At 47.3% G+C, this 26,228-nt stretch overlaps 2 protein-coding genes across 5 annotated transcripts in view; both read right to left on the bottom strand.

Annotated features, from left to right (window-relative positions):
* The window catches only part of hs2st1b (heparan sulfate 2-O-sulfotransferase 1b), a 41,284-nt gene extending 32,317 nt beyond the window's left edge, over positions 1-8,967 (bottom strand). Inside the window, exon 1 of the mRNA XM_028961946.1 lies at positions 8,608-8,967. Coding sequence (XP_028817779.1) covers positions 8,608-8,731 — 124 coding nt within the window. The 5' untranslated portion in view covers positions 8,732-8,967. The remainder of the gene's footprint in view (positions 1-8,607) is intronic.
* A 7,966-nt stretch (positions 8,968-16,933) lies between these two features.
* The window catches only part of ano8b (anoctamin 8b), a 22,840-nt gene continuing 13,545 nt past the window's right edge, over positions 16,934-26,228 (bottom strand). For 2 of the 4 annotated variants that reach the window (XM_028962644.1, XM_028962648.1), the window contains 9 exons: positions 25,089-25,215; positions 24,853-24,908; positions 24,669-24,743; positions 24,197-24,352; positions 22,346-23,098; positions 21,186-21,377; positions 20,800-20,931; positions 20,610-20,720; positions 16,934-19,518 (listed from right to left, as the gene is read on the bottom strand). In XM_028962644.1, coding sequence (XP_028818477.1) covers positions 18,802-19,518; positions 20,610-20,720; positions 20,800-20,931; positions 21,186-21,377; positions 22,346-23,098; positions 24,197-24,352; positions 24,669-24,743; positions 24,853-24,908; positions 25,089-25,215 — 2,319 coding nt within the window. In that variant the 3' untranslated portion in view covers positions 16,934-18,801. The remainder of the gene's footprint in view (positions 19,519-20,609; positions 20,721-20,799; positions 20,932-21,185; positions 21,378-22,345; positions 23,099-24,196; positions 24,353-24,668; positions 24,744-24,852; positions 24,909-25,088; positions 25,216-26,228) is intronic. The other 2 variants (XM_028962646.1, XM_028962647.1) reach the window with 2 other exon arrangements.

Genomic DNA, 26,228 nt, shown 5'->3' with positions numbered 1-26,228 from the left:
CAATAAAACGATCCCTGTGTAGCGCAGTGTAATTTTCCACACCACACCTGGCTAACGAACATGAATTAAAAAACACTTTTTAAAAGGTGCAGTTGTCAACCCCCTTAACAGCGGGCGCCAGTGTAGGAGTTCGGAAATTTGCTCAAGTTGCATTACAACATTTGACAAGGACAGTGGAACAGTGTGACTCTCTGCGACTTTGTATCGACGCTAATTTAACCACATTGTGCTGTGTGGTGTGTGTGTGTGTGTGTGTGTGTGTGTGTGTGTGTGTGTGTGTGTGTGAGCTGCACCCTGTCACCAGCACAGTGGGCAGGTCAAACGTGAAGCGAATAAAGATTAATGGGCATCCAAGAAGAAGTCCCATTTTGCACTGCCGTGCTCATAACCCAGCAGTCCAAGTTGGGGATATAATGAATTACGTAAAGATAAAGTGAAGTGATTGTCACATGTGATACACAGCAGCACAGCACACGTTGCACACAGTGAGCAGTGGGCAGCCATGACAGGCACCCAGGGAGCAGTGTGTGGGGATGCTGCTCAGTGGCACCTCAGTGCCACCTTGGCGCTTCCATAACCACTAGGCCACCACTGCCCCAAGCTAGGCCACCACTGCCATGTTACCGAAAGGGCTTCGTCAGTCACTTTTATGCATGATTTATAATGGCCACTTGATCTTCTGAGCACTCATTACGATATAAGAAAGTGGATAAAATACTTGGGAAAATGTATTTATTCCAGGCTGTAGTTTATGGAGTCGTTAATAACGTCAGTGAACGGATTACAGAAGTAGAAACTGTGGGAGGAGCTCTGCCGGAACGCTACCAGTCATGCAGTTTGGCAGCGCCGCTTCGTTAGTGGACCGGATCGTTCATCAAAGCCGCACGGCACTGCAGAAGGTGGCCTCACGGGATTAGATTAATAGAGAAACAGAGGGGGAGGACGATCCGCCACGGACGCATAAATCACTCCGGACGAGGAATCAATTCATCATCGCGCCAAGCGACGCCGGCTCGCACGTGCTACCGCTGCTCGTCCCAGCATGCACTTCTCTCGAGAAACAGGACTGGGGGAGAGGAGTTGAGATTAAACAGTCCAAGAATTAATCTATTAGCTGAACACAGCGGGAAAACTGTCAATAATGACGCGTTACACCGTATCAAAATGGTGCCAACCAGTTAAAAGAACGGAGCGATGATGTTTTGGAATAACAATCTGAAGCCGGCTACCATTTTGAGCATGTGTTCATAAGTACTTCAATCTCAATGGACAGAGAGCTAAGCCATTTAAGATGATTAGCTCTGTCAATTTGTTGTCTCTGTAATGGCTAACAATATGTGCCACTACAGAAATACTAGTATGTAGAGAGTACACTACAGACTACAAAGGTACACCTCGCACTGCACCTCGTATACTCCGAGCCTCTAGTACTGCTCGCCTAGTCTCTCCATCCTGGCCCCTCGGTAGTGGAATGACCTCGAGGTCAGAACAGCTCTGTCACTGAGCACCTTCACATGGCAGCTCAAGACCTTCCTCTTTAAAGAATATTTAGATGAACTTGTAACTTTTCTTGTCTGACTTCTGTATAGAAACTACAACAGAGTGAATAAAAAGATTGTATTCATAGTTGAGGGTCCTAGTGAACTAGAACTGATCACTTCATCGATGGTAACATGGAAGCACGTTGTAAGTCGCTCTGGATAAGGGTGTCTGCCAAATGCCTTAAATGTAAATGTAATGTAAATGCAGGTTCCCCATACTACAATGAGCATTCTGCACAGAACACCAACTTATGCCAACTGAAGACTATCACTTCTCCAGTTTGGTGTGGTTTTACAATATCAAAAAAAAAAAAAGGGTGAATGTCTAGGCCACCATTAGCCCCACTGCATGTTTATTATTATTACTACTAGGGGCAGTGGTGGCCTAGTGGTTAAGGAAGAGGCCCTGTAATCAGAAGGTTCGAATCCCGATCAGCCAAGGTGCAACTGAGCAAAAATTCTGTTGCCACTGAGGCACCACTGGGCAAAAGTACCGTCCCCACACACTGCTCCCTGGGCAGCCTGTCATGGCTGCCCACTGCTCACCAAGGGTGATGGTCACATTTCAGGATGTGCTAGGTTGCAGTGTATCACCATCCCTTCACTTAAAAAGTAAAAATAAAAAAAATTCACGTCAAGGCACCTTTATATCGGCCTTAGTGGTCCCCTAATTCTGTATCTGAAGTCTCTTTCCGATTTCTACAGCCAATCAGCGAGCAACTGCAATGCTTAAAACGTTTGGACGGTCGGTGGAGATCATGGTTTTAAAAAGAGATTGAGAAACAGGATGCAATAGCTTCCCTTATGACATTCATAAGGGGACAAACTCTACATCTGCTCTCTGAACGGCAAAGCAGAATGGCCAAATCGCTATTAACACCTATTTCTAGTCCTGCAGTTTCTGGTCTTAAGTGTGGGGCATTACTATCACAAGATTAAGAGAAATCTCATGATTTACACTAAATAAATAAATAAAACAAGGGGAAAAGGTAGTTAATAACTATGCAAGCTACAGATAACTACGAAGTGGTTCCTTGACATATACATACACACAGACACATACATAAAAACCCTGAGGTTACCTTTGACATTACACTTCCAACAAGCCTCATGCTTAGCGCCAGTTTGCAAATTGTGCCCTCAGCTTATAACCTTCAAAGAACACTCGGTCACATTCCAGTGCAGGTCACTTCTTGTGGGATCCAACTTCACTCACACTTTTTTGAACGTGGACCCAAACCACTAACTCCTCTTGTCTATCCATTGAACACTTTTTGAGTTAGCTGCCACAGACAAAGTCCAACCAAAGATCAAACCCTTTTGTTTTTGCCACTTCTTCATTTGGAGCTCAGCAAGTGTGAACAGCCTTGACCACTTCAGGCATGGCAGCATGCAAGAAACTACTGGAGCAACGGAGAGTCCATTACACTGGCTGATATCCATCTAGACTGCTGCCAGCGGCGTAAAAGTAAACCAGCATAAAAACCACCCGTCCTTCAGGCCACATGCCTTTCATGTCAGTCATTTGGAGGGAGGGACCGAATGAAAGCGGTCCAACAAACGCAGCGAGTCTGTGCTCAGATACGATTTGCACCTTCAGCAGAGAACGTTGCTTTCTCTGCGATAAGGCTGAGCCGTGTATGAGTCGCACAAAAGAAGGCCTGTGAATGAGGGGCGTCTGTCAATCATTCACCCCTCCCATGAGTAGCACCAGGGAGACTGGGCCGTTGTCAAGAGAATCCACTCCAGGAACAAGCATCTGAACTGGGGAGGAAGCGAGGGAACAAGCGGAGAAAGGCATTCAGCTATTCTGCAGTTGCCACACAAGCCTCTGTGGGCTCAAGTTTTTTCCCGCCAGCTATTCCCCTTCTCCGAGAGAACCTTTCTGCACCAGGGGAAGGTCAACCAAGCGAACAGAGCTGTTTTGTTGCGCACTGAACCAGCAATCTTCTGGGCTCAAATTGAACGTACCCTGCACCCACTGGACTGGAAAGAATGGGTTTCATTTTTTCCCTTAAACAAAGGCGATTAAGTGTGTCAGGAGCATTAAAATGGTGGCAGATAGAAGTGGAACCGCCACGGGCCCTGGTACAACACAACAGCCCACCCACTCTTTAACAGGACTCACACTGAAACCTACTTGGATGTATACATGTTTTTGGTGGTCTGTCTTAATTTTAGTTTAGTCCTTGAGTGATGCTAATTTTAGTAATTTAATCCATTTTTAGTCGACTAAAACTGAGCATTTTAGTCTTATTTTAGTCTGAATTATCCAAGACTGTTTTAGTCTAATTTTAGTCAATGAGAATGGGAAAAAAAAAAAAACTTTTAGTCAAACCCATTTCATGAATAAAAGTAATCTTATTATTATTTATCTGGGAGGAGGGGGGTAAAATACAAAATCACCGCTGAGCGCGAAACTAGAAGCTTGTTTGGTCTGCAGCAACAGAGATGTGGTTTCAGAGGAGCTCTTCCCTTACTGAGCTCATTAGACGGCACATAATTTACTCGCTGCTTGTAAATGGACAACAAAATTAATCCAGTGCCGAGCCTGCTTAAATTCGCCACCATCTCAATTTGTGAGAGCGAGGCGCACGGCCAAATGTGTTTTGGAACGAGCGATAGGCTCGAGCAGTCTCCTCGGGGCAGTCTGGACGATGCTCACGTCCTCTCAGCTGTCCGCTCGGTGGTCTCCAGTTGTCCAATGGCAACAGGCGCATTTCACTCGGTTCTGACATCTGATTAAACCGAGAAAAAAGAAAACCGTGAAGGAATGCAGAGACCAGCCAAGATCAGACAAGCCCCCGAGCTCAGGAATCTGCAGGTCTTTTAATAGCAACCCAACACTATAATTACATTTAATAGCACACTAATAAATCTAGACTGGAAGTGAAACAGGAGCCTGACAGTAAAAATGATGGTAGAATGTCAGCAGCCTTCAAGTCAGAAAGATGCACTTACCGGCACGGATAAACCGGACAACTGAGCCTCAGTGCAAAAAGAAAAATTTGGACGGTTGAGGACATCCAACAGGAAGTAAATTGAAACTAAATTAAACGTGCATAATCTGATAGCCCGGGAGACCCAGGATAAGTGAATTAATGAGAAATCAAGCTGACGTTGTAACGGCTGATATGAATATCTTGATAGTTTGATACAAATCAACAAGCAAATAACATTAAAGCCTTTTATTCAAAAGGGACAATATGAAGTCTGTTGCTGATTCTTTTCTGATCATGTGAGGTGAACATGATGCCATTTCTTGATCAGGAGGAGAAGGCAACAATATGAACGTGCCTGTCGACAGGAAGGAGGCCAACAACCTACCAATCATGCCTGACACGGGAGATTCAAATACAGGCAAAGTGCTGCAAAGGAGTCTGGGTCTGCAGCAGAACGTACCAGAGTAAGACACTCACCTGTGAACCAGAAGACCCAGGTTCAAATCCCACTTACTACCATAGTGTCCCTGAGCAAGACACTTAACCCTGACTGTCTCCCTTTCCCTGAGCAAGACACTTGACCCTGACTGTCCCTGACTGTCCCTGTAACTACTGATTGTAAGTCTCTCTGGATAAGGGCGTCTGATAAATGCTGTAAATGTGTGTTGGTGGTTGGTTTGTATGTTCTGTCAGTTTGGCTACTAGAAATTCAGTCGATTTGCACAAATGAACTACCTTACGTAAGCGGCAGTGGAAACGGACTCATAATTGGAAGGTTGTGGGTTCGATACCGCCAGGGTGCCACTGAGGTGCCATAGACGAAGGTACCGTCCCCACACGCTGCTCCCCAGGGCGCCTGTCATGGCTGCCCACAGCTCACCAACGGTGACTGTTAAATACAGAGGGCATGTTTCTCCGCATCACCGTGTGCATTGTGTCTCACAATGACAATCACTTCACTTTAAAACACGACTGAATGAATTTGGCAAAATGCTACGCATCATTCATGGAGGGACGATCCGAAAAAGCATTGAAACCAAAACCACTGAATACATCTGATCAGAGGCCATGAACAGACGAGACAACAAAAGGTAATGCAGCCGCTCACCATTTCCAGATAAGACCAACTGAGAAATTAAGATGATTTCATCGAACGATTCGTCCGTTCTGGGGAAACACAATACAGAGCACAGCTTTCACAGCACTTTGCACGAAATTCTACCCACACAAACTTTCGAAGGTGGGACATTTCAATCCGCATGAAAGCGCCTGCAGTAAAGAGGGAAAAACGAAACGGACGGGTTTATTCACCGCGTGGCCAGATCGCACGTGGCCAGGCATTTAAGGGCCCAGAGCGGCATGGGAGCAGGGAGGTGGCGGAGCACTGGCAGATGGAATAAATCACTCCATTTAGGAGTCATCAGAGCAAGGTCCCCCATTAAGAGCAGCCTGCCAAAACGTGCTGCGCTATCAGCTCCCTCCTGAGGGTTTAAGCTAAGGCCGTGCTTCCCTCTGTTCCGTTAAAGATTGCCTCGTCGCGGGGGAGCAAATCCCCGCGCCAGCAACGACGCAGTCACTCCGAGCCGGACACGCGCCAAGGTCACCCTCGACAAGGGCTACTTAGCAGGACATGGCACATAGAACATTTGTAACCTATGTACCTCGAATGTGATGTGACTCCGCTCGGTCTCGCAGATCGGCTTAGTCCACTTATTATGATCCCAATAAAAACGGCAGAAAGGATCATATTTTGTGCGTATTTACATTCCTTTTAAAATCAGACCCGACGTCCGCAAATTGAATAAACGTCTTTTACTTAACTTCGAGGACCGGAGTTATGACGACTACGAAAACGAATAATCGTCAATTGGAATACGGAAGCACGGATCGCGGCTCGACGTGACTTGGTTCACTGCGTAAAGCTGGGAAAGGAGCAGCGGATGGCAGCGATAGTCGTGGTTTCGAACGTTAACGAACTGCTTATTATCTCCGGAACGTTCGGTTTCAGTCTGGCAATGTCGGAGAAAATTATGATTAAAAAGCAATCATTTGATATGAGAAAGTATATTGCGACGAATATTTTTTTTTTTTGCCATATTGCCCAGCTCTAACGCCATGATATATTAGAACCTACAGGAGCACCGTAGGTTCAACAAGAGAAAGGAATTTACAGGCCGACGAAAAAAATTCACACACAGTCACAGCGGCGTGCAATACGCCAAACAAAATGTTTGGATGCATAATAAAGCAAATAGAATTTTAATAAAATTGCACAGAGTAAGAATAAAACCATGCAATAAGGGGGAGAAGGTAATCTCGTCTCAATAACCAAAGGACCATTTTCCGAGCAGGCAGTCATTTTTATTTCAATTCCTGCATTCCTGCCTCTGGGAGGAATGGCGAATGGAGGAAAAAGCGAGGCGCCGCGCAGCATTCGCAACGGTGACATTTCGGTGCCCTACAGACACACGAGTGAACGAGCGCAGCTATTTAATTCAAGCTCGGTTGCCGCCTGCACCGCCGATCTAGTCCGTATTGTTCCAGTCGCCGGGCCCGTGAAAGAACCCAGATGAACGTTCAGAGTGAACTTATCCGCGGCGATAAAACCCCCTTCAGCCGGCCTGGCGTGTCATAATCCCCGCTGTTCATCCGTCACCTTGGGCCTCCTTGCAAATGGCACCATTTAATCCAATTTAATTAGTCTAAATGGGTTTATGATGCCAATCTCATGCATAATGTAATGTAAACTCTGAACAACATTGGGACGCAAAGCTAAAAGAGAAATGGGATTTGAGGTCTCCTACCCGTTACATGCATCCTAACCTTTCACACAGACAAGATAAGAATGAAGCTCACTAGTGAGAATTTAAATATAAAAATGATTTTTAGATTTTTTTAGGTTTAAAAAGAATGTGACGTTGCAAAATAACTGTCTTCATCTATTTATCATAATGTTCAGAACACAAAGACAAGCAATTTACGATGGTGATATATATTATTTGCATTGTCAGTGAAAGATTGCTAATAACCATCACTACAATTTAAAAATATGTGTTCCGGTAAACAGTGGCAGCGAAAGTGAAGTCTCGGAAGCTCCCTGCGAGGAAATACATTTGTATTTGACACCGACCACATTACAAAATGGTTACAGGCCGGTTCCTGGCAGCACCCGACGTGTCCGCCTTTCCATCCCGAGGACGCGTTTTCCACAGAGTTGAGTGCTCGATGAAGCCTGTCACATCACCACCCCGACCGGACTGGGGTGCTGAAATTTGTTCAGGAAACCTGTCTGGTCTCGGCTGCACTGCCAACAGTGCCGTAATGCATCGGGCGAGTGGAACATCCGACATAATAACCTCCCAAGATCTGACGTCCACCAAAAAGGGACAAACTGTCACAAAAACGCCACACAGGAGGCCTCAGGGGTTCGAGGCTCGCTCACCTGGGCAGGTTAAAATTTGGAATTAGCAACCGATAATTTTTTCAAGTCAGAACTTGAACACTTTCATTGAACAAGATTTGGGACTCTGGGACTCCATGACGGATCCATTCCGTCTTCAGTATTGATGAATGTGATGGCGGCGCTGACAGGCACCACTCCGACGGGACCAATTCGGATGAAATGTGCGTTGAAAGGGCAGCTAAATGCGCACAACATACACGGGTAGTTCAGGTCACTGGCAGTAAAAGAAAAGAGAGGGGGGAAAAAATTCACCACCGTGTCGTTTCAACGTAAAACGCTCGGTCACATGGCGGAAAACGGTCTACGTTATTAGGTTAAATATGAGAGCCGCCTACGTGGAGCATCTAAATCGGAGCTAAAATGTAGTTATTCGGTGGACGGACGCGTTTTGACGCGGCGGCTAGCCGGGCTAGCCCCCTGACTGGTTAGCCTAGCCTGCTGCGTGTGCTAAAACGCCGCCAGGCGGACAATAACAGACGAGAACCGGGCGCGCAGGGCGCTTGTAGGGGGGCGCGGGAGTCCCGCACCGGGGCTCCGGCGTGGAGCGCCGGGGCGACGCGGGTAGGGGACCGGGCGACAGGCGCACCTCGGCGGCTAGCCGGCTAGCTAGCTGGCCGTAGCGGAGAGGGGCGCCACGAAAAAAAAAAAAAGAGCCGCTCACCCAACTTCACCCGAGACTCCTCCAGCTTCTGGATCTGGTTCTCGATGAACAGCATGGCCACGCCGAACGCCAGGACAGCCAAGAGCTGGAACTTGGGCGGCATCATAATCCTGAGGAACCCCATCAAACTGTCCGCTGGTCACATGTCATGGCGCGAAGCAGAATGTATAAAAAAATTATAATAAAAACAATAAAAAAAAAACACGAGGATGGAGGGTCGTGTGTCCAGACTAGCGGTGGTGCAAAACAGATTTATTTAAACTCCAGCGAAATGCAGTAACGCCGATTGGAGACGCGAGTCGGGTCCTCGGTCCGGTTCGGCTCGGCTCGGTCCGCTCAGGACCGCGTCTCGCCCGCCTGTGTTCACTTCGGTCCAGCCTCCTCCAGTCGCCAGCGGCTTGACTCCGCCCACCGGCGTCACCGCGCCCCCCCGCCGTCTGGGTTTATTATGAAGGGGAATGAATATAGGAGAGGCTTTAGCGCCACCTGCAGGTCTGGAGTTCGCGTGGTGTACCGGCGTCCCTTCTGTTTCCAGTGGGCCGATTTCGTCGTGGACACAGCGCTGGGGGGGTAACCAGTCCCCTTTTTCGCCCATTATCTCAATCGACAGCCTTGTGTCTGTGTAAAATTCTTCAACAAACTACCGAAAACATTCGAAATTCCAAGTCTCTGAAACTGATGCCTTATGGTTTAGCGTTTCATAATAATGCTCATGCCCATTGTATAAAAAACACTAATAAGAACAAAGTGTTCAACAGTGTGAAATATGATGGAACCTATGTGGTAATGGACATAGAATTGCAGCTACGGAAACAGAAAGGACTTTTTTTATGAAATCGTTGCTTATTTCTCTCCCAGTGTTGTGTTTGTTTCCAATTTATAAATCTAAGCCATACGCTGGTTTTTGGTGATGCAACGGCACGTGTATATTTCACCCACATTATAGATTTAGGGTTTCTTCTTGACATTAATCTGGTTGAAAAAGTGTCCTTGGAAGGCGAATTATTCACAAATTAAGAACATCCGTACAGAGAATAGCTGCCAGACCACAGGGAGACGTTATGCAGATATGGAAACGCAGACGTGAATTGCATGTAATGTCGTCCGAGGCAGGGGGGTGGCAGGCATCCTCCACCAGGCCCGGTGGCGTCGGTTTTGTCCCCTTCCTCTGTGTCAGCGCGCTTCCTGCGGGGCTCACACGCAGAAGGCCGAGATCTGAGGGCGCAAAAAAAGCAGTCACATGACCCCCGATGGCTCACAAACATCCTAATCTTAATCTTATCTCATCTTAAGAGGGTTTCCAGGCTCCCGTAAACCAGCTACATTCCCTGGGGGGGAACCGGCCTTACATTTCACACCCCCCATGTGGCGAGGACTGCATTTCTGTGCTTTATGGAGCTCTGCTGCATAATTTGATATCACAGGGAGTGAATTCCGTTCTTATCGATATTTAGCTTTCGCCGAAACGCCACAAGGGCTTTAATCTATTTAATAACAGAGGGTCATAGGTCATGCCACTTCCCACTCCCATGTTTTGAAAAAAAACGGAACAGAAACACCATATCTGTGTTTCAAGCAAACCCTGTCCGTAGGGCCAGATTACCGGCGGAATTTCACATCTGAGCGCGCAGGCCGCCGCGGCGCCCCCACCTGCTTCACGTATAATGCGGAGGGATGAGGGGTATGCCAGCCCAACTGTGCATGAAATTACGGCGGATAAAATCTGCCACATCTCGCGCAGCTGAAAATAGCCCCGTCCCTCGCCTTCCAGCACAGACCGGGCGTGGAGATGAGGGATAAGGGACGACTGTAATAGCCTGGAGGAAAAGGGCTTCTGCTCGCCAGGTGGAATGCGGAGGAAAACTCTCTGCCGTGGCAAAGGCGCTTGAGGCTTTGGTCACTGAACAAGTGGAGGGGTCTATAGATACCGATTTGGTGTCAGCAGCACCACTACTTAAATCCAGGCTAAAAACCTACTTACACATTCTGGCCTTTAACAACACTCCCCTCACCATTAGTAATGTAAAACTCACCCCTACCCTTCACCATCCGCTCCACCGTGGATGGTACATCCTGCCTGGGGAGTTTCCTGGTTCGGAGTGACATGGACTGTCCTGCTTGGCCCTCTGAATGTCGCCTGCTGGGACTCATTATACACTGGTGGACCTTCATATGCCATCATTTTCGGGAGGTATTTCATCGTAACCCAGTGCTGACCAGAGGATTATGGGTCCCGGTTCCTCTCGAGTTTTACCCTAGTTTCTCCACCCAAGCAGTTGTGTGGTTTACACATTTTCTTGCAGGAAGAACCTGGGCGTTTTAGACAGATGGTTCTACCTCAAACATATTGCCCGTTCACAATGGGGTTTCCACAATGCTCTATTCTTGGCCCATTATTGTTCACTATATGTATAAATAACCGGAGACAGAACATTCCAAACTCCATCTTTTTATTTCTATTACGTGGCTGCTTCGGTTTACCGTTCAGCAGGAGCTGCTTGGTCATCCACAGCTGGTTCTTCATGGAGTAACGGAACAGAAACACCATATCTAACTCACAATCTATGGAAACCGAATGAGAATTGGCGGTCTCTTCTCCCTGTAAGTCACTTTGGACAAAAGCGTCTGCCAAGTAAAGTAAAGTAAAGTAAAATCAGAACATGTGTTTTTTACCACATAAAAGCAGTAAGATCAGCACAATCAGAACTGGCATCTACTTTGAAATATTTGGGATTTTTAAATGTTGTTCATTTGTCTTTTAAGGAGCGTACTCAGTACATGATAGAAAAAAAGAAACATTTATCATTGTGTGTTGAGTACGAAAGTCAACTGGCCAACTTTACATGCCCGTATCCTCAGTCGCTGCTATGAGCCCATGTCGGGTACAATTTCTTCTGACATTTTTATATTCATTCCGGTTGCTCCAAAAGCACGGTGGCCAATTGGAATAGTGTGCGATCTGTCCTTTGTGTGCACAAAATATATATTGTTTTCCTGAATTAAAAAAAGAAAAAGTTGACTATACTGTACCTGTGTTTGCCTGCTCTCTCTTGGTTGAATACCGAAATAAATATAGTGACTACTGATGGATTTTGCCCCATGCGCATGCTTGGGCGTCGTGTAGCATTATTGCAAGGCACGTGCTGCCAATGCTGCCCGTGACCTGGGTTCGAGTTCCACCATTATCCTGAATCCTGCAAATGCCTCGCTTTTTCGTGGGAAAGGGGGGAAGCGAGGCCAGTTTCTATTCATGTCGGCGGCTTTTGGTCTCTGGTATGCTGTTGTCATAAAATGTTAATGTTGTGGTAAAAAATAATGTTGGTTTGGCTAAAACCAGTAACAAGCACATGCAAGGTTGTCTACACTATTCAGCGGGAAAAGAAAAGCAAACAAATTGTGAAATGTCAAAAAAAAAAAGTCATAATTTCAGAGACGGGCACTAATCTGCTTCTGTTCATGCATTCAGCCACATTTCCTTCTTGTGTCCAGATGGATCCGCGGAGAAAAATCTGTCGGTGCTGCAGAAAATACTTGCTGACGGAGACTGGCATGATAACTCGGGATGGCCTGGATGGATTTTAAAAGCACACGTAAAGGGGTAAAAGACGCGTGAACCGCGCGCAGCGTAGACGTCTTGAAATTGGCCTTCTGTAAAGACACAACATGCTGCGATAAAAGATGAAGCCAAGACCTTTAGCCACGACAGCGATTCATCTTCATCGCTCCCTTTCAACAGCACTGTGCAACGAGCCATTGTTATTGACCCCCAGAGATGAAGTGACAACTAGAGAAGTGGGCTACTGTCCGCCGGTCCCTCCCCCGGCTAACCCCACATCAATAAATTCTGCTTCTGTCTCTCAGACATGGTCCTCGGTGAATTTCACAGTTGAAGGATAAGGCAAAACAAACAAGAACCTGGGGGTTCAAATCCAGAGGTCAGCATTTTCTCAAGGTGACTTTTAGTGTAATATTCCATTTTTAGGTCAGTTGTACAGTTATTTTGCTGATATTGCTAATGTAACACGGGATCGGGCCAAGCAGTGGTGGCAGAATAAACATATTCAGTAATGTATTCTGTATTCTGAAGTATAGTATAATGTATTCAGTACATAAAAAAATCCTGCTGTATGATTATTTGTACATTTCTCTGGGTTTGAACATCAGTAGAACGTCAACATGAAAGTCCCATTCCAACCTTAAGGCCTCACAGCCTTAACTGGCCACACCTTAATTAAGTTAAGGTTGGAGTGCAGACTGTTCGGCACTCGAGCAACAAGCTTCAAGCCAATGATTTAAAACAAACAATACGTAAAAAAGAATTTAAGACTGTATTATAAAAGCTACTTAATGTAGAATATGCCGTGGACCATATACAGATTCCATATTTTTGAACATGTCGTTTTTATGCATCCTAAACCAAATACTGAAGGAAGAGTATAAAATGTTTAAATGTAAATGTCTGAATGAGCCAGAACTGTAATATGATGCTCCATAACTAAGATGATAAAAATGATGATTATTTCAATGGTTTTTCTCACTGGTGTGACTGAATGTGGATGGTTTGACTTCTCACATAATTGCTAGTGCGCTGCATCCAACTGGGATTTAAAATGTCCTACTCTTCTCTCTTCTCAATCCCCACTTCGCCTCTGCTCCCCCCGTCCGGGGGGAAGAGTAAATCGGGATCGATCCGCTGGCTGCAGCTGCTTGTTTTTGCTTTGACAGCTTTATGGCTTTCAAAAATGTTCACAGAGCAAAGCTGCTTGCTTCAAGGCCTTTTCGAAATATATCTGTGTTTCTTTTCGCGGCACTTATTATCCTCACAAATATTACAGAATCCACCCTCCAAGGTCCCCAGAAAACAGCCACCCCATTCAGATTAAAGGAGCCATGAACATTGGCCCTGTTCTGAAATGCCAGTCACACTGCTCAATGCCAGGGCCAGGATTTACAGTCATGTGCATGCCAGCCAGCATGCAGAATTTGCGATATGAAACATGATCTGGCAACCCTGTTATTTTGAGTGTTTCAGCAATTCATTGGAAAATGTTCGTGATTCAGTAGCATTTTCACACTAGTTAATTTCATTGGCTTTAGTGTGTAAATATATAATTTTATCTTGTATAATGACATTACAGTAGGTGTATAGAATAGTAGTTTATTAATCTCTTTTCCTTTAGTCTGATATATTATATTGAGTAAAGACGATCCTCCGATTAAGGTCTGAAATGTCACCAGAAGCCACTGATCCTCTCTCTTTACAACAGTGAAGGTTGTTCATTTTATTTCCTCCACACACTCCGGTCCCTCCTGTGTGGGATCGTTGCCTTGTTGCAACATGAACTGTCTTCTAGCATTCAGGCTTTCGGTGGCTTTTGAAGTTGTTGTGTGGAGTGCAGGTGCCATACGGATAAAACCAGTTTCAGTTGATCGAATCTCACAGATCTCGCCCTCTGGAGTCACCTGTTTCCTGTTTTAACAGAAAATACACCACCTTCCCTCTGTACCTCACCAACAATTCAAAAACGAATCTGGTCCAGATGGGAATTCCAAGCGTTCTTCAGTTGACTTCACAAGGGATGATAGTGGCCTAGGGGTAACACACTCGCCTATGAGCAAGAAGACCCGGGTTCAAGTCCCGCTTACTACCATTGTGTCCCTGAGCAAGACACTTAACCCTAAGTTGCTCCAGGGGGACTGTCCCTGTAACTACTGATTGTAAGTCGCTCTGGATAAGGGCGTCTGATAAATGCCGTAAATGTAAATGTAAATGTAAATGTTCACTAACAGACCCTATGTGTCTGGTTGTATTTGTGAGGAGCCGTTACTGCAGCAAATTGCTTAAAAGCATTTTCCAGAAGTTCTGCGGTCGCTCTGAACTGGACCGAAGATCCGGTTTCAACGCAGGGACCTCAGGTCTGTGACAAGATGCAGAGCTGGCGAGAATCCTGTCCCATCGGAAGGGGGCCGACTCCAGATTGGAAGCCATCATCAATATTGCAGCGCTTGCGTGACCCAGAAGGCCGGTCGGCGTCACAAGGCTCGGCGTGTTCGCCGCACTCAGCTGCCATTTGTCATCGGCCTGCAGCCTGTGCGCGTAGCCGAGGTTGCGTGAGGACAGTCGCCAGAGGGGAACTGTGAATCGAGGGGGCAGGATGGGACGTCTGCATAATGCATGAGAGAAGGAGCGATGGATGAATGACTTGACACAGAACAACGCTGACTGAGTAGCGTGTGAAGCGGCAGGCCTGGATTCGAGGCTCAAACAGGGGGGAAATGCACAAAAAAAAAATACAGAATCCCCCCCGATGTTCACATTAGGGACAGGGTTTGGGAAGGGACAGGATGAGAAGGCAAAGGTGATAGGAGACAAAACAAGAGAGACCTGAAAAAAAGAGTCGAACTGACAAAAGCCAACCAATGACTGAGCAGCTGGCAGTGGCCATCTTGCCAATTTATGGGGGTCACGTTCCCTCACCTCCGTGTCACTCCCGGTCACATGGATGGAATCACGGGACATCTGCATGTTGTTAGAAAATTCTTCCTTTTTTTTTTACCAAGTTAAGAAATACCTAACACTTATCAGCACATTATGAATCTAACTAATCATAGACATTGAATAGACTTTATTTTGTACACATTCGTTTCACCTACTTCATAACCAATAACTAATAACTTAGTTAAAACTGTTTTGATTTATTAGACCCCATCTATTCAGCGAGTTATTGATTTGCCCCTAAATACGTTTTCATGTATAATGTCAACCTCATTAATCAATAAAATGATCAAGATCACAATTAGGTACAGTTTAGACAGGCAATGCATACTGTAGTAATAGGGCAGCACTCCAGCAGTGCTGTAAAATGATCACAGCAATCCACCTTTTTACCAAAATGTACTCTATTCATAATCACCAACCCATCAAGCGAGTGTGTGCCCTTCTCCAGTGTAACAATGACAGTGAAAGTGAAGTGATTTTCATTGTGAAACACTGCAGCACAGCACACGGTGACACGGTGTAATGTGTCCTCTGTATTTAACCATCACCCTTAGTGAGCAGTGGCACCCGGGGAGCAGTGTGTGGGGTCTTTACCCAGTGACACCATGGCGGACCGGGATTCGAACGGGCAACCTTCTGATTACAGGGCCGATTCCTTAAGCGCTAGGCCACCACTGCCCCAATGAACGCTTCTGTCCACACAACACCAGGACCTGCATATCCCCCAAATTAACCCATGCAAAGCAATGTTGGTATGGGTAGAGGTTCTTATTCTATCGGAACCTCTGAGCGGACTGTGAAGGCCTTCTCTCCACCGGCAACCATCCAGGCTCCAGAGTCCGACTTCGGTTTCTGGCGAGGCGGGCAGCTCATTAAAGAGACAGTGAGGGATGGCCTTGTTCTCCGGGATCGGATGATGCAGCCAGGCAGAGAGCACGTTGGCTGATAGATTTCAACTCTTCGGAGAGTGTGTGTGTGTGTAGAATGTGCACCAGTAATTTAGCCAATTATGCTGTGCATTTGTTTATATATGTAAGTATTAGTCAGCATTCTAAAAATAAATGAACGTTTCTAGAATCTTGCTGCAAACAGGAGAAAATTTGTGTTTTGGTTGCATTTCACAGTCTTTATGCACTAAGCAGAGCCAAACAGAAGTTTTTCCAGCGCATGCATCCTTGTTTTTGAATAATAAAATGGAGAGTTTGTTTTCTAGTAACAGACAGACTGCAATTTATGCAGAGGGTAAAAAAAAAGAATCATTCGGCTCCCTGCATACAAATCCATTTGTTTTTCAGAATAAAGAAATTTGGAGACATTTATTCGCTGATGTTCTTCATTGTCGGGGTAACGCTGCCCTCTGCTGGAGGATTTTCTTTTTCTCTGCCCTCAGGCATTAATAATACACACATTAATTAGAAAATACTAGCATGCTGTTCAGATGCTCACCAGGAGGACATAAACCCGACTAGGACTTTCTCTTAATACAAACTAAATGACCGAATAATTAACTGCCATTTGAATCTTGTTAAATTATATTTTGTTTCTCATCTCTGCGGGTCCTCCCTGCGACACTGCACAGGACTCAACGATGGACATGCAACTGAGATGCATGGAGTTGATGGGAGACCGAACTTCCACACTGGGATGTAAATCTCCTCTGTGGGACTTTAATCCCATTGAAAGGCTCTGCAAACCAAAATGCCTCAATGAGCTTTATCATTTCTCGAGAATAGTTCGGGCCTTCCATTCCAGGCAAGGTTCCCTTCTTCATTACAACAACAAAAAAGTCAAATCTGTGCGGATTATCACAAGAAAGAGGCAGATCCGTTCAAATTTAAAATTGTTTTATTATTCATTCAGATCTTACAAAAATATGACAAAATAAATTAAAAGAAATAAACTGTCCCATTTCCAGTTATCTTTTTCTTTGAAAAAGAACAAAAGAGAGACTGTACAGTGGTATAGTTGGAAGAGCACGTTAGATGTGAGGCTTTCATTAAAAGCATCGGGAGGGAAGGAGTCGGAACGGTGGCCCCACCACCCGCCCACCTTGACTTTTCCCCACAATAAAAGTCAACTGTATTTACAGCACAGATGTAAGGAAAGTGGAGTAACTGACACAGTTGTAGTGACCAGATTCCACATGAGGGCGCCACCGAGCTCCATCGGCTACTACGGGTACCAGGTCTGAAGAGCTTAGACCTTCTGGATTCGTTACTAGACTGAAAGACTCGTTTCCCGTTCCACATTAACACCAGTGAGATGCTGACCAGTCAGGACACAGAAGGTTGAAGCAGCCGATCAGAAGTGAAACTGCTCCTGGACATTCTGACCCGACACCTTGACGTGGATTTTTCTGGCCACTCACCTGAACACACCTGGGTGACCCCTGACCTCAAAAAAACGAATGACATTAAAACAATGATACTGACGTGTTTCAACCTGGAGTAAGACAATAATAACGCCCTTATTACATATCGCTCATAACCAAACACTTACATTTTACAGTGTAAACAGATATGAATGCTCATCTCGAATAAAGAAACGTGAAAATGAGCCAGAACCAGGACAGGACTGTGTGCGAGTGTGGATGCACTGATGTTCTTTCAGAACCGGCTGCACTTTTGGCAGAAATACTTCACAGATGGAGAACACCGTCATTGGAACTGTAGCAGCATTCCGAGGTTTGACAAGATGAATTGGGGGAAAATGGGAAATGAGGAACAAAGACGAAACAAAACCAAGGTGAAGGGCCCAATCAGGACACAATATTATTGCAAAAATCCTACGACGCAGTAAATGGACAAACAGGAAGTGCATAGTATTTTTTTTTTAAAGCCTCACTTAATTGGTAATTGTTAACACTTCACTGCCGGGTGTGAGGGTGAAACCTGCACTCTGTCGGCCCGAGTGGTGGATGCATGACTCTACAGCAGCACCCCTCAAACGGGAGCTGCTCTGGCAAAAAAAAAAAAAAAAAACGGAAAGAAGTCATCTCGAGTTGCGGAACTTAAGAAAGGAGGTTCGGTCCTTAAGTAGAAAAAGCACCAAACTGCACGAAAGGAAAGTGTGTCGAGTAGCATGAAGCGACCTTGCATATGTTATGAGGCAGGCTGGTATGTTCGCTGGATATAGTGCAAATATAAATCTTCAGTCAACTGCAGGCTGGGATGCATGGGAATGGACGCATGATGCCTTCTTGTCTTCTTGGTTTTCTTTTTTTTTTTTTTTTTTTAATTCCTTTCCGGAACAGTTCTGATGCTACGGAGAAAAAAAATAAAAAACTGTTCCCACGGAGGTGCCCACCGTACGAGGCGCAACGCCGGCGTACAAACGAAATATTGCGATCAGGGTAACGTCCTACGGCGATAATATTGCTCAACTAAGCCGACGGGTCTCCTGCAGATGCATTAGGGGAGTTAACATTAGGCCCAAACAGCAAATTGCCTCCATGTTCCTCTTCAGAAAAGGCGTAGAAAGTTGGAGTAACGCGGCTCATGCACTCCGGACGGAACTGCGGGAAGTCGAGGGGAAGTATTGCATGTTTTGCGCTTGTGTGTGTGTGTGTGTGTATGTGTGTGCGCATTATTGTGAGAGGTGTGTGGTGCTGGGGGGGCTTCCAGGCCACGTTTCGAATGCACCTCCTTCCGGTCTCTTCTGCGGGGCGGCAGGTTCTGCCAGGTCCTTCCTGCGGGTCAGATTTTGGGGCCGGGGGGCTCGGCTTCGGCCGCGTGTCCATTTTCACTGTTCTCTCCGCCAGGAGGGGACGGAATCTCGTCCGGGACGCCGTTCAGGTCCGACCTGCTGGCCGGCCGCTCGGGCTCCCCGTTTTTGGTCGCCTGCGCCCCGTTCAGGCAGGCCGGCCCCTCGGATTTGCCGAAGTTAAAGAGTTTGCCGGGGTTGAAGGCCTTGCTAGGGGACTGCGATCGCTCCTGGCCGGGGGCGGGCGCCACGGCGGTGGAGGCGGCCGAGGCCGAAGCCGCCGCCGCAGCCGCCGCGGCGGCTACCGCCGCCTCTTTCTTGTTCTCCGGCGACTTGAGGAACTTGAAGCTGAGGAACCCTGGGAGCTTGGCTTCGGTGGGCGACTGTGGCGAGCGGGCCGTGCCAGACGAGAACTTGCTCTGCAGAGGGATGATCTGCTTCAGCTTCATCACGTTGTTGTTGGCCAGGAGGGAACTGGGCCGCTTGGGCTTCTCCCCTCCTCCCGAGCCCCCGGCGCCCCCACCCGACCGGGACTTGCCGCCACCGTGGCTCTTGTCGTGGTGGTGGTCGCCCCCTCCTGAGTCGGGTCGGCCCTCCTCCCGCTCGCGCTCCCGCCGGGCCTGGTACTCGGCCTGCCGCTGCCGCTCCTCCTCCTCACGCTTCCGCCGCTGCTGGTGCTGGAAGTGCTGCTGCGCCTGCCGCTCGTGTTTCTGCACACCCACACATTATATACAGAAAATTGAGATTATGAATATGCGTTTGACGTATTTCTAAGAACAAATCATAGCTGTCAGAGACCACTAGGGGGCGACATAAATCTATAAACTCAGGGCTATGAAAATCCTGATAATCCTTCACAATCAGACATCTCCATCAAGTAAAATTTCCTTATATGACCCTGAATACTAATACATCATCACAAATGACATCAGCATCTCATGCTGACATTTATAGTATATAATATATTTGTATCATTAAAAGTCCCATGACTTTAAAATGTGACTTTGTGAGATGATTGAAGATTAATACGAGTTGCCCCAGCCTGTCTATGGTCCTGCTGTGGCTAGAAATGGCGATCGGTGTAAAGAGTGTTTTGGTCATTTCTGCTTCACCGTTCAGAGAGCAGCAGCTCAGACGGTCGGATCTGGAATTTGTTCCCTTATGATGTCTTAATGGAAAAGGTTACCACCCGTTTCTCATGATTTTTCCGCCAGGGAGATTGTCCAGTCCCTCCCCTAAAACATTATCTCCACCGACTGTCATGGCTTCCAAACGTGTGATGCATTACAGACGCTCGGTGTTTGGATGTAAAAATGAGCACAAATTATTTCTTTTAGTTCCGTCATGTGAGACTTTGAAGAACTGGTGGGGTCGTTTAATTTATTCCTGGAAAAACGCTGACAAGAGTCCCTGTTTGTGGCAAATAGCACGTTTTTGTCATTTCCGCAAATGCCTCATCAATTTCTATAGGCCGCTCTCCTCCTCGTCCCGCCTTCCTCCTCCTCATTAGCATTTAAAGCTACAGACACCGAAACGGTGCGTCCGGGGAAATCTCATTGTGGGACTGTAATTCTGCACCAAGGCTGAATTTCAGAAAGAGACTTCAGATACAGGGGACCAACAGGACCGATATAAAAGCAAAAACAAAAATTGAATCTTACTGTAAACTGTACACTATTACACAACATGACAACTGAAACTGTGGTTATATAAAGCGGACTGAGATACACTCTTCTTCTTTCCTCCTCCCGGGACAGGTAAGGATAAGAAACAAAAAAAAGCATTTTGGGGGCGGGGCTACCTTAAAAGCCTCCCGGCGCTGGTATTCCAGTTTGGCCATTTCCTCTCCCACCCAGCAGGGGATGTCTGGGATTGCCACATGAATGACGTACTTCAGCAGGATGGCGAAGTGCTGTTGAGAGAAAAGGAATAAATAAACACGCCCGCTCTTCAGGCACGACTGGACGGTAGCGTGTACGGGAGAATCGAACCTCGAGGATGACTATGGAGATGATGGCCATCTCCGGACTGAGCCAGGGGAAGAGGCGCTGCAGCTGACCACACTGGCCAATCAGGTAACAGTTCACTATGATGGCAATGAGGCCCATGGCTTCCATCACCGTCTGCACAAAGAAAGCGGCATCAAGCGTGTTCGTTTCTCCAAATCTACGAATCTATAATCTATATTCAAAGTGTCTCTCGCAAAAGTTTTAATTATGCATTAGAGTATACTTTAGCAATTAATTATGATCAATCAATCGCAAAATATGCAATTAATTAGTTCAAATGTGTTGTGTTTTTTTATTTTTTTTTTTTTTAACATATTTCCACTGAATATGGAGTTGCGTGTTAGCGAGTTGCGGTGAAGATCCGTGACCTGCCACTGGCCGATGCTCTCCACCCGCTGGCCGAATGGCCGCTGCAGCCCGGTGCAGAGCTTGAAGGCGTCGCTGCGGATCTCGATGATGTTGTTGATGAGGGCGCACATGGCGGCCAGCGGGAACGCGGATGAGAAGAGGACGACGTAGCCGAACTGGATGAACATCTCCTGGTAGTCCTGGAAAGTGTCCTTTGTGGGACCAAGCACAATTCAATAGGATTTTCAGCAAATGATTACATGTTCTAGAATCTTACGTGGGTTCATATTACGAGCCTCTAATGTACCTGCTAACCCACAATAAACAACAGGAGCAGTGGTGGAAGTGGACTCGTAATGGGAAGGTTGTCAGATTGAATCTCGAATCATGAAGGTACCGTCCACACACACTGCTCACCAAGGGTGACGAGTTAAATACAGCGGACACGTTTCGCCGTGTCACCATGTGCTGTGCTGCAGTGTCTCACAATGACAATCACGTCACTTTCGCTTTCACAATGTATTCGGTTTTCTGTGGGCTGAGTATATTTATCAGAAAACAGGCTTCCGATATCGGATAGTCACTCATTGGACCCTGGGACCCATTAGACGTGTGCAGAGCTGAGCAGCATTTAGACCAAGAATGCAGAACGGTAGAAGCATGGCGCTCCACAGGTCACCCAAGTTCAAGTTCTTCTGCGCTCTCGGGTTCAGAATGGATATTTGGCCCAGTTCAAGCGAGCACCTGTTCAAAAACGACTTTCATCGCGTCGCCAAGGCAGCGCATGACCACAGGCCTTTATTCCGAGCCAAGAGAAGTCGAATGACCAAACGAACGCGCTCGAGGTGTCCATGAGACAGGCTCTGGCACCGTCTGGGGACATGAAGGTTGATCCCAGGTGTGCGGTGACCCCATAAACTAGCACAACAGAGTGACGGTCGCTTCTACATCCAAAATATTACAAATGCACAAAACGTGGAGAAGCAAGGAAAAGGGCGAACTTAATCATATCTATTAAAAATGAAAAGCTGTCATCTGTCATCAAACCAAAAAAATGAATGATTTTAATGTCTGTGCAATGAAGACATAATGAGCAGGAGGGTCTGGTCAGGTTTCCGCTTCTACACACCGTTCGTAATATATTTGCGTGGAATTGTGGGTAGTAGAGGTTGTCCCTCACCTCGTAGGTCTGCATGCAGCTCTCGATCTCAGCCTGTGTGAGTACGGAGGACTCCACCTCCTCGGGAGGGTCGATCCACGAGTCCCTCTTGGCGCCGCCGTCCGCCCGCTCCATGCTACGCCCCCTTTTCCGGTGCCTTAAAGTTGCGGTGTTCTCCATCCCGACTGCAAGAGGAGCCGCCACGGATTCCGCCGCCGGGTCCTTAGCGTCAGCGATCCCGTTGTCGTCATCGTCGTCGTCGCACATCTCGAAGACGGAGGCGGGGTCCATCCCCTTCTCCACCATGGTGGGACTGCCCTCCTCTAAGAAGCTGTCCTCCACGGGCGAAGCCAGGGGGCCGGACTTGCGCTGGTCGACCTTCTCGATGAAACTGACCTTCCTGAGCTTCAGGCCGCAGTCGATGAGACTCTCCTCCTCGTTCTCCTCCTCGCTGTGCCTCTCGCCGTCCTCCTCCACGTGCTCGTCGTCCGGAACCCCGCAGCCCCCGTTCAGACACTTCTTCTCCCTCCGCTGGGACGGGCTGCTGCCGGCCCCCGCGCCCCTCCGCCCCTCTGCCGGCCCGGTGGGGTCGGGGGGCGTGGCCTGGGCCTTCCCCGCGGCCAGGCGGCCGTACTTCAGCAGCGCGGACGCCAGCAGGTCCCACACGGCCCGCGGCGTCAGGTCGCCCAGCTTGTGGCGCTCGTACAGGTACGGCTGCAGCACTTCCTTCACGTTCTGCAGGAACTGGCGGATTATCAGCAGCGTGGCCAGCATCTGGTTCGCAGGGGAGCGAGGACAAGAACGAAGCTTTAAAACTTTTACCTTTCGGCTCAAAAACACAGTAACGCTTTAATGGCAGCCGAGCCGCGAGCGTGAACACACAGAAATCTTCTCCATAAGCGTCCAGTGTTTCTCCACGATGAGATCTGAGATGACCAGTGATGATCATCACACACCGTTCAGCAGCAGCTTGTCACATGACCTTGTGGCCATAAGCATTTTATCAAGGTGATATTTAATGATTTTTAAATATATGCATACTGACACTTTCCCAGGATGCCTGTCAGTTATTCAGAATGCCAAATGAAGCGCTTTTCCTTTCAGTGACGAGGGAAATTTAAAACCAGCCCTCACACCACACGGGGCAGAGTGGTGGCCTAGCGGGTGAGGAAGCGGACCCGTAATTGTTGCCGGTTCAAATCCTGATCCGCCGAAGTGCCACTGAGGTGCTTCTGAGCAAAGCGGCATCCCCACACACGGCTCCCCGGGTGCCTGTCGTGGTGCCCACTGCTCATTAAGGGTGATGCGGGGTTAAATGTTGTGTGCACAGTGTGCAGTGCTGCACAATGATAATCACTTTCTTTTTTCTTCTTTCACTAAACATAATATGCAGAGAAATCCAGACCTACAGGCATTAAACTACAGCACACGGTGACACGGTTAAATGTGTCCTCTGCTTTTAACCATCACCCTGAGTGAGCAGTGGGCACCATGACTGGCGCCCGGGGAGCAGTGTGTGGGGACGGTGCTTTACTCAGTGGTACCTTGGCGGATCGGGATTTGAACCCACAACCTTCTGATTACCAGGCTGCTTCCTTAAGCGCTAGGCCACCACTGTATGCACACACAGATTCCTATTATTAATGATCGCAATGAGGCAGCATTTCTCAAGCTTTTCAGACCAAAGTGTTAAAAAACAGTGAGAACATAATTCCACGATTAGCACAACGTTAGTAGTGAAAGTGACCAGTAGGTGAATAATGATGTGAGCTCAGGTCATTTCATTTCTCAAGCCCAGAGAGGATTGGGGGGGGGGGGGGGTGCGGAGGGGTCAGAGGTCAGCATGCACGGAGGGCAGAGTGGGCAGGGCACCTCAGGCCTCGGCTGCCGTACTTTGGGCCGCAGGGCAGCGCGTACGAGCCGAGGGAGGGTCATGATCAGGAGGTGCGTCTTGAGCAAGAGGAGGGGCAGCAGGTTCTGCCTCATCTGCCTCAGCAGACTGTGGCTCAGCGAGAGGACCAGCAGCAGCTTTTTACAGATGGAAGATGGGCAGGTGAGAGATGTGGACATGTGAAGAGAGAAAAAAAAAAGCTTGGATGGAGAAGACTGAGAAAAGGGGGGAGGGATTAGCTGTTAGGGAAGGAGGTGACTTGAAAAAGCACATACTGATCTCTCATTGGCCAGGAAATTACCAAATGGGCAGATTGTTGGAGGTTATTTATAATTTTGTCCATCAATATTGAATTATTGAATTATTCACGATTGTTTACCAAGGTAATTTGGATTTAATATATAACTAACGTGTTTTTTTAGATTTAACTAGATGAAATTTGGCACCTCTTACCTCTTTCAGACGCTCCATGTCTTTGAGGTAGAATCCGATGTAGAAAAGGCTGAGATAAGAATTTACAAACTGAAACTGCGGGGAAAAATACAGGATTATTTTCCAGGCGATGAGTGGCATCTTAACGGCGACTGGACTCTCCACCATGGAGGCAGCCAGTAATAAAAGAGCAGCTTGTACTTACAAGGACCATTTTGATGATGAGGTTTTTCTCGTAGGCACTCTGAAGTCTGTAATTTTCTGCAGGTGGAAAAAAGCCACCACGTTTATCTTTTGCTATAAATCATTTTAATAAATGGCTGCAATCTTAATCTTGTGGATGGGACCCCGTCCCTTCGGTAGTCCCAGTCGCGCGAGCTTTCAATAATTACGGCAGCACCTTTAATCTGCATTCTCCGCAGGGCGCGGCGAGGGACTCACCCATGTCGTTGAGCCAACAGGCGATCTTGCGGTACACCTCATCACACGCAGTCACAGTGATAGCCAGCATGATCTTAGGGATGAACCTGGCTACACGCGGCAGCTCTTTAATCCCCATCACAAACTCCTGCTCGACAGCACATAAAAACACAGAAATGTTACCTATATGACAATGCTCATTGAGTGGGGTGGTAGTAGCCTAGTGGGTAACAGACTCGCCTATGAACCAGAAGACCCGGGTTCGAATCCCACTTACTACCATTGTGTCCCTGAGCAAGACACTTAACCCTGAGTTGCTCCAGGGGGGGGGACTGTCCCTGTAACTACTGATTGTAAGTCACTCTGGATAAGGGCGTCTGATAAATGCTGTAAATGTAAATGTCATTGATATACACACTCTCACACAAAAGTGAGCACGGCACTAACACTAACTAACCATTTTTTATATATATATCTTTGCCACTTTTAACAGTGAGATGGACGATCGCAAAGACATTTCAGAAAGAGGGCGAGTGGTTCTCCATAAAGGTCCAGCACTACTCTGGCCGCATTGCCAAAGGACTCGGCCTCAAATCCACCGGAGGTGCCAGCGAATTCCAGGCTCATTAGCCGCAGAATGGTTAAGTGTCTTGCTCAGGGACACAATGGTAGTAAATGGGGTTTGGACCTGGGTCTTCCGGTTCATAGGCGTGTGTTACCCACTAGGCTACTACTTTGAGTTACAGGCTGACTCCTCTGACGTAGGTTTGGGGGGTGTCTTAGCCCAGATCATAAAGGGACTGGCACACCGGTGCTGCTGAGAAGCAGTATGCCGCGGTGGAATGAGAAGCAGACGTGGTCCGCTGGGCCATCCATGAGTTGAGAAATTACCTCACCTGACAAGGCTTCATCCCTCCAGTGGATGACCCACACCAAGGACTCCAATGCCAGGGTGACTCTCTGGGCCCTGGGTCTGTCCACGCTAATGCTGGCTCGACAAATAAACGGCCTCTCCAGGTGTGTTAAATCTTACACCATTGGCTTTCCACAATTGTTTTGTGGCATAGTTGTAATAAAATAAGCTGAAATGTGTGGGTGCATGTTCCAATTCACTCAACTGAGTAGTTTAATGTAGGCTAGAATAACAGCTATTGGAGAACA

The sequence above is a fragment of the Denticeps clupeoides genome, chromosome 19 (assembly GCF_900700375.1).
Source record: "Denticeps clupeoides chromosome 19, fDenClu1.1, whole genome shotgun sequence".
Lineage (NCBI taxonomy): Eukaryota > Metazoa > Chordata > Actinopteri > Clupeiformes > Denticipitidae > Denticeps > Denticeps clupeoides.
Note: the sequence above shows the minus strand (reverse complement) of the source record. Positions and strands in the feature narration are given on the sequence as shown.